This window comes from Zeugodacus cucurbitae, chromosome 6 (assembly GCF_028554725.1).
Source record: "Zeugodacus cucurbitae isolate PBARC_wt_2022May chromosome 6, idZeuCucr1.2, whole genome shotgun sequence".
Lineage (NCBI taxonomy): Eukaryota > Metazoa > Arthropoda > Insecta > Diptera > Tephritidae > Zeugodacus > Zeugodacus cucurbitae.
In genome coordinates, this window is record NC_071671.1 from 44,763,399 (window position 1) to 44,772,059 (window position 8,661).

The 8,661-nt window shown below is 36.1% G+C and overlaps 1 protein-coding gene across 1 annotated transcript; it reads left to right on the forward strand.

Moving 5' to 3' along the window:
• The first annotated feature begins 2,133 nt into the window (after positions 1-2,133).
• Positions 2,134-4,785, forward strand: LOC105209828 (glutathione S-transferase 1). Its single transcript, XM_011180451.3, has 6 exons — positions 2,134-2,363; positions 2,446-2,494; positions 2,567-2,628; positions 3,744-3,885; positions 4,204-4,400; positions 4,469-4,785. The coding sequence occupies exons 1-6, from the start codon at positions 2,269-2,271 to the stop codon at positions 4,623-4,625; spliced, it is 702 nt and encodes a 233-aa protein (XP_011178753.2). The 5' UTR covers positions 2,134-2,268; the 3' UTR covers positions 4,626-4,785.
• Positions 4,786-8,661: the final 3,876 nt, after the last annotated feature.

The window sequence follows — 8,661 nt, forward strand, 5'->3', positions numbered from 1 at the left end:
TAAAGTCCCAAAAAAATCAAGTAAGTAAGTCTCTATCATATTGAGACAGGAGGACATAGGAGCTTGCAGCGAATTCTCGTATGCTTGTAAAAGGAGGGAAAATAGAAACAAGTAAGGAAGGGCTAAGTCCGGGTGTCATCGAACATTTTATACTCTCGCAATTTATTTATTTAACTTTATTTATATTATATAATACACAATTTGACATATATATCGTATAAGTCCATTGAAAGTTTGAAAACCCTAAAATAAAATATATGGGAGATAGCGGAAGTTATGACCCGATTTCACTCATTTTTCGCACGGCGACATATTATTAGAAGAAACATATTTCTTCTGAATTTCGTCTAAATATCAGAGAGACTTACCTATATTTTCGGTAAAAAAATGTGTTAAAACCACTGAGGTCCCCATATTCGATATATAGGGTCTTGAAAACGTATGGCGATGCCACTCTTTAAATGCAGTATGTTTCCAAAGTTCTGTTCCGATATGGCAAGTAGGTGTGGTTGTGATCCGATTTGGACTACTTTCACAACATATCATTGGGAAGCTAGGAAGATATTATAAACCGAATTTCATTGAAATTGGTCGATTAGTTCCTGAGATATGGTTTTTGACCCATAAGTGGGCGACGCCACGCCCATTTTACATTTTGTAAAAAAATCTGTGTATAGCTTCTTTCTGCCATTTCTTCTGCAAAATTTCTTTTGCATAAACCTATTTCGGGGAGTGGCTCCGCCCCCTTCCCCAAAAAAATTACATCCAAATAAGCCCTTCCTAGTGCGATCCTTTGCATTTTATTTCCGTAGCTTTATTTGTGGCTTAGTTATGACATTTTATGTGTTTTCGGTTTTCGCCCTTTTGTGAACGTGGCAGTGGACCGATTTCGTCCATCTTCCAAAACAACCCTGTCTCGGTTCGAAGGAATATTTGTACCAAGTTTCGTCAAGATATCTTAATTTTTACTCAAGTTTCAGCTTGCACAGATTAACAGACGGACGGACGGACAGACATCCGGATTTTGACTCGCCTCGTCGCCCTGATCACTTTGGTATATATGACTCTATATCTAAGTCGTCTAGTTTTAGGTGTTACAAACAACCGTTATGTGAACAAAACTATTATACTCTCGTAGCAACTTTGTTGCGAGAGTATAAAAAGTCACACTTCACGGCCAAGCAACGAGAGCTTTTAACAAACGAAAATCACCAAGCTCATAAAACCATGTCTAACCTTTACGGTTGCTACAGACAAAGTAAACAATGAATACAGCTGAAAACAATTGACATTTGACAATTCTGCTCTCCAAACCCGTGAAACTTTAAATTTTACAATTCCCGTTAATTTTTGAACATACCACGTACATATGTATGTGCTTGAAAATAGGCCTCAGGCTCGGTGATTACTTCATTATCCTCCAAAATTTTTATTCAGCTACATTTTCTTGACTACTGAGGACAAAAAAATGCACACACAATTTTTGTATTTTTAATCAATTTGTATTTGCATTACTGTAAATACTATAGTCGTCTCTTTTGCAGGTTAGGCGCAATAACAAAAAATATACTATATTAAATTTTAGTGTCTCGCCCTCACAGAAACGATAGGAACTTCTTGTGAAACTCACTAAAAAATTACTCATACGCCCCAGTATACAAGAAAGATATTTAAGAAATTTTAATACGTATTATTGTAAAGTAATTTTTTTTATAAATGAAATGTCTCGTGGTTATATGCTGAAAACATTAATTCTTTATCACTAAAGCTGCAATTTTATACTTCTTAGAAAAACATATTTCTTGAATATTCTCGATTAGTAGGTATTGTTTTAAATATATTGCATATTTCATTAATTTAACGTATATGTGCTATGTATTTGCAAATTAACAGTTCCATTCTTACGTATGTGTCAGAAAGCATCACGTAAGCACCACAGTGGCTGGCAAACTGTTTTCTAAATAAAATCACCACGTTTCCATACATAAACGCACACACACACATGCAAGCGATTATACATAATTAGAATGTATGTATGGGCTTGTTGTTCTTTCAGCTGTATCTTCTTCGCGATTTATTTTTGTGGCCACAACAACAACAACAACACTAAAGGCGATAACAGCTGTTTTTTCCATTCGGCTAGCAATTGCTGCTAGTCCGCCCGCTGAAGTGGTATAAATAAAGACAAACATTTCGATTAGACTTAATTGTATCTAGAAAGTGCTGCGAACCAACTTCAAAGCAAAGCAAATCAAAACAAAGTGCGCGATGTCCAAACCAAAATTGTATTATTCACTATTCAGCCCACCGGCGCGAGCTTGTATGCTAACAGCCGAATTACTTGGGCTCGATTTGGATTTAAAGTGAGTTACTTTGCAAAGTAAAATGTTATAAGTTTAGTGCAGTGTGTGTGTGTTTTAATAATACATAATTTATTCCTAAAAGGTTAGTGGATTTTGCGGCGAAACAGCATCTCACGCCGGAGTTTCTGGCGGTAAGTTGCGGACATGAAGAAGTGGACATTTATTGTGTAACGATTATATTTTGTTTCATAAATTTTTTGTAGCTAAATCCGCAGCATCAAATACCGGTGTTTGTGGAGGAGGACAATGAGGCCTTTATTGACAGGTAAAGACTTTAAAATATGTACAAAAGCACGTATATTTTTTTATATATGCAAGCATGTATTTATATATATCTACATATTCACTTGCATAAGCACACATATGTAAGTACGTATCTACATATATATATTTACATTAATCTGCGCATATAAATAAATGTGAAATATTTTTCGTTGGTCAGTGCTCCCCTGGATCTGGTCTACTTTTTTCAAATTGTATGTAAAAATCCGTACTGCGCCATATGCACGAAAACAAAAAACGCTGTTGTTGTAGCGAAAAATCGAAAACTCTTTAAAAAAATTTATATTTTTTTTTTGAATTTGTTTAGGTCATTGCCTGGCCGTGCAGTTATATATAAAAACTTATGTGATTCATTGTATACAGATCAACATGTTTGTTTATAATTTTCAAATTTCAAATCCATATTATTTAGCTTTTTGGCATAATACCTTTACAAAATAAAAAAAAACATTATTTTTACACACAAGTGCGACAGAGTGGCTTAACGTTAAAAAGGCTTAAGTTATTTTTACTCAATTTCCAAATTTTGTGTTATTTTGACCCACTTGTTCGAGACTCGAATGTTGTGTTTTAAATTTAATAACTTATGCGAGGTGTGTTCAAAAAATAACGGGAAATTTCTTTTTTGAAAAAATATTTATCAAATATCGAAACACTTCGCAAACTAGATTTTTAATAAAAAATCAATTGGACTACTGGAAATTTTAAAACTCCCATTATTTTTTTTTAACAACAGTGAGTAATAGGGGACCAACGATTATATTTGAATAATAGTTTGAGACTGATATGCCTTTTTCAACTCAACTGTACTGAAATTTCGAAGTTATATTCGAAAATAATTTTGAGAAAAGATTTTTGAATTATCCCCTCAACTGCTTCTGTGAGAAAACTTTGTTTTGAAAATATTTTTGTTAACATCAGTTCAATCATACGTGGGTCTCCCCAACTTTCTTACCGTATATTAATACGCATTAAACTAAATTTCAACAAAATTCATATTCAACTGAAATTCATTATTTTTTATAAATTTTATTATTGTATTATATATAATTTATTTTCTTTAAATATTTTTTTATATATACTTACATATATATACAGCCATGCGATTATGGCCTACATGGTATCTAAATATGGCAAGAACGATGATATGTACCCCAAAGATTTAAAGAAAAGAGCACGCGTCGATCACATACTTCATTTCGAAAATGGCGTACTTTTTCAAGTAATCAAGGATATGGTGGTAAGTACATTTATAAATTTCTACAATATTTAGTATTAAGTAGTTAGCCCTTTTCGATCAACCGTTAGATAAATACAATTTTAATTCACATGCAAAAAATAGAGTTCGCAGGTGTATAAAATGTTTGAGAACCACTGTACTAAACCAAATAAGTGCAAATCTTTCATTTTATTAGCAAAACCAATATTTAAAATTGATTCGTTTGTTTACATAAATTTCAAAAAAAGTATGTTTGCGCAAGTATTTATAATAATCACCACGACAACATACATATGTCATTTCACTAATTCTTTTATTTGTGAATCACTTCGATTATAGCGACGCAATATATACGGAGGCGAAGGTGATTTCAACAAGATAACTCTAGATCTCTGCGACAATGCATATACCTTTCTGGAGGCCTTCCTTGGTCAGAGTAACTTCTTTGGAAACAGCGCAACACTCACCATTGCCGATGTCTCCATCAACACGACGCTAGTTACGCTCGACATGCTCATACCAGTGGATAAGAATCGGTAAGAGAGACTCCGAACGCAATGCGCATAATTAGCACTTCAAATTCTCTATATTCTCGTTCCCTTAGCTTCCCGAAACTTCAAGCTTGGATGGTGCGTATGAAAGCTTTGTTACCCTCATATGAAGATGTGAATATAAAAGGTGCGAAGGTGTTGCGGGATCGCATAAAGAATTGCATGCGCGAGAACAAAGTCAAAGCCGAGAGCAATATTGAATATGACTAAACATATTTACATATTTTATTTATATACATACGTATGTATTGGTACTTAATTATAAATTACTTTTATACCCTACCTTAATTTACTGTTGAACTCATACTACTAAGTTTTTGTAGAAACTTTTGTTAAATTTTATTAATAAATATTTCATTTTATAGTTAAATATTTACATAAATTATTGCAAATATTTATTATATTAGATTTGGGCTGAAAGGCTCGTATTGCTCATTTTTGGAAAAATCGATCAGATCATCTTAATCTTGAAACTATTCAAAACTATTACAGTAGTACGATTGGTCTTTTGAGTAATCTCAAGTGAGATCCATGGCAGTGACCATCATCTTGAGGTCTGAGAACAGGGAAAACTCATTGAAGCTATTTCGATTGACCTCATTTTAAGGTCTTCCCAAATCATTTTTAGAGTTTTTTTATGTTTTCGATCTTACCGTCCTATCGCTGGCACAGGAGTGTGAACATAATCCTTCTACTTTCCACATGGATCCCACTAGTCCAAATCTGATCTGGTTGGTGCAGTTATGTAGGTTAGGTTAGGTTACTTTGGCAGGCTACAAAGCCACACATAGACCAGTTTTGGTCCTTTGTGAAACCAGATGGAGTGCCGTCACTTGGTTAATGAGGAGTAGTCATCCTTTAGGATGCCATCGTTTGTTGCGAATTTCAAAAGGCTTTGTGGCGTTACCAACGAAATCTCTTCCAGATTAACGTAGTATGCGCTGCCCAAATGCTGAAGCCGTTGTCTTGATAATGCAGGACATTCACATAAGAGGTGCTCCATTGTCTCTCTGGTGCCTTGCTCTTGACATTTCCTGCAGTCTTCACGATCTATCAGCCCCATCTTGTAGGCGTGCGCCGCCACAAGACAGTGACCAGTGAGTATGCCGACCATATACCTACATTTGCTTCTATCGAGCGCCAATAGAAATTTCGTGTACTTCTTATCTACCGCCTTGCACATAACTTTTGCGGTTTTGCATCCCGACATATTCTTCCATCGCGCTTTGAACTTTTGTACCAAGTTTCTGTCTAGATCAGCATATAGACAGTGTATAGGTCTATCTACGTTCACCATATTTTCGGATGACAGTTTTACGCCTTGTTTGGCAATCTCGTCCACTATCTGTTATGTAGATTACAAATTAAAAACGATGTAAATCTAATATATAAAATTCTCGTGTCACGGTGTACGTTATTGAACTCCTCTGAAACCGCTCGACCGATTTTCGTGATTCTTAGCGTGCATATCGGCTAGGGTGGAGAATCGGACAACATCTATTTTTCATCCTCCTAAATGTTAAGGGTGGTCCACATCTAAATTTTTTTAACCATTCGCGAAGAAAATTAAAAATTTTCTAAAATCGGGAAGTTATTGGTTGTTGAAGTTCAAACCGATCTGGCTAATTTTAGTCTTGAAATATTCGTGGAAGGCCAGAAAAAGATTAGAAAGTGAGTAAATATGGAAAAATTGCGAGAAAGATATCAATAAGAGAATTTTATTCGAGTTGAAAAGAAAAATATAAAAAGAGAAAACAAAATAATAATATTTTGAAGGTTGTCATTGTTGCTTTGTTAAAATGTTTTTGTTATTGTTCAATTGTATAAGCTTGTGTCGATAGCCCAAAACAATTTGTAAAAAATAAGGAAAGGCTAAGTTCAGGTCCAACCGAACATTTTACACTCTCGCAATTTATTGATGTAATTTTATTAAGATAACACACAATATGACCTATATATTCGGCATAAAGTCCCATAGAAAATCATAACATATAGTATATAAGGGCTGATGTGATTCCAGAACCAATTTCACTCATTTTCACCACCAACTTAACGGGTATGGTGGCAACAGGTGCCAGTTAGTAGGCAAACAAACGGCACATTCGGCCTTGAAATTACTCCTAAATTGCAAATGAATGAAACACCAGTCGGCAAAATCGCCAAAAATAGCGCTAAAACGAAGATTTTCCAAATATTCAAGATGTCGCTGGAGGTACTGCACAGGACTTTAAAAGATCTTGATTGTCGATGAACGTTTTTGGTGGAGACAGGATTCTTTTAGAAGGTGATTTCAGCCAGACTCTTCCAATTATTCATGAATCAACTGTTACTGACGGGCTAATCGCATGCCTAAAGTCATTTAATTTGTGGCGACACATAAAGTATCGCCAATTAACAACTAACATATGAGTGTTTTTGCAACAATATCAAATTGCGATTGTAGAAGCAGTTGGAAATGGTAGGATCGCAGTTGACACATCGATGGATTAATAGCATTTCCAACAGATTTCTGTCACTTCATTGACCTGAAAGAGAAGTTTTCCTGACATGAAACCTCAATATGATAACCATAAATGACTGATTGAATGACCTATATTGGTGGTAAAAAAAAGATATCGATGATCTTAATGCGACAATTCAGAATTTCGGTCCAGGAGAGTTGACACAGCTACAAACCAGGATGACGTATTCAATTATCCCAAACTATTTAAAATTGCCTGTCCTATCACCACTCACTTTGCAATTAAAAGTAGTGTGAGTTGTCATCATGCTGCGTAACATAAATCGACCTCGAGTAATCAATATCGTCGCCGAAGCCAAGATTGGACCAACATAATTTAATGTATACCTTAGCCACAAAAACGTGTGGCCGGGTCTGCTAGTGTATTTTATAAAATTTGTTTCATGGCCGAAATAATATCAAAGCTTTGGGATTGATTGCCGAGGATCGACTATTTAATCGACTAACTTTAATACGAGGGTACACAATTTGGCCCATATATTCATCAAGCCCACTGGAACAATGAAAATCAGTATACATATATGTTACAAGAGGGCTGGGGTATTATTCCTGAACTATATTATATATAAGATTATGTATATATGTGATTGGCGTAGAAGGTTATAGCCAAATCGATGATACCGCGCCACTCCTCTTTTTTCCTCGCAGTTCGGCGCCATCGAATTCTTTCAAAGCTGGAGTGTTTTCGTCCATTCGGATAATGTGACCTAGCCAGCGTGGCGGCTGTCTTTTTATTTGCTGAACTATGTCAAGGTCGTCGCATAACTCGTACAGCTCAGTCCCAGAAATCTTGCGTAAAATTTTCATCTCGAAGTCATCGTCCACGCTTCTGCACCATGAAGCAGGACGGGAATGATAAGCGCCTTGTAGAGTTTGATTTTTGTTCGTCGAGAGAGGACTTTACTTTTCAATTGCCTACTCAGTCCAAAATAGCACCTGTTGGCAAGAGTGGTTCTGCCCTGGATTTCGAGGCTGACATTGTTGGCGTTGTGGATACTGGTTCTTAGGTATACGAAATTATCTACGACTTCGAAGTTTGTTTGATGACAGGAGATATTTCGTCTTGTCCTCATTCACCTCCAGACCAAGATCTGACGGCGCGGTTGTTATTTCCGATGATATCAATATCAAGATTTGTCGCATGCTGCATTTTCCAGGTCTAAAGCCGGGAATCTATCGGCCCGCTGCTTTATTATTCTTTAAACCGGTAACTGTTATCCAGCTCTCGGTATCTATCCCAACCCGCACAAGTTGTGGTCGTTGGCAGTCTGTTTTCTATCCGCTGCGAAACGGCAATCCTCATCGTACCAGCTCGTTTTTTATCGTAACCGAAATCCAATTGTTTCGGCTACAGCGGTACGCAGTGAGTTTAAGATGCCGTTCCACAGTACCCTTATACCGAGATGCTGATGAGTACTCTCAGAGAACAGGAGTGCAAGTCGAGTAGAGTATTTTTTGGCTGTCTGTTGATATTGCAGCTTTTCGACGTCGAACCTTACTTGTGTTTCTTGACGGGCGTTCTGTGCTGCACAGAGGAGGGGTATCTAGGATTATACTCTCACAAAATTTTGCGGATAAAGACCGTCGGATATTTGAAAAGCATTATCGTTAGGTATGTGAGAGCCCATTTCCACCGGCAACCTCAGGGTATAATGAAAATATTGTGTACCAAATTTCATTGAAATTGTTTGAGTAGTTCCGCAGATATGTTTATTGCCTAAAAAA

What these genes read in the sequence shown, in the direction of transcription:
- LOC105209828 (XM_011180451.3), top strand. Translation starts at nt 2,269, where the DNA reads ATGTCCAAACCAAAATTGTATTATTCACTATTCAGCCCACCGGCGCGA. An exon ending in GGGCTCGATTTGGATTTAAA is followed by an intron (nt 2,364 to 2,445) that starts GTGAGTTACTTT and finishes TATTCCTAAAAG; the next exon opens with GTTAGTGGATTTTGCGGCGA. An exon ending in AATGAGGCCTTTATTGACAG is followed by an intron (nt 2,629 to 3,743) that starts GTAAAGACTTTA and finishes ATATATATACAG; the next exon opens with CCATGCGATTATGGCCTACA.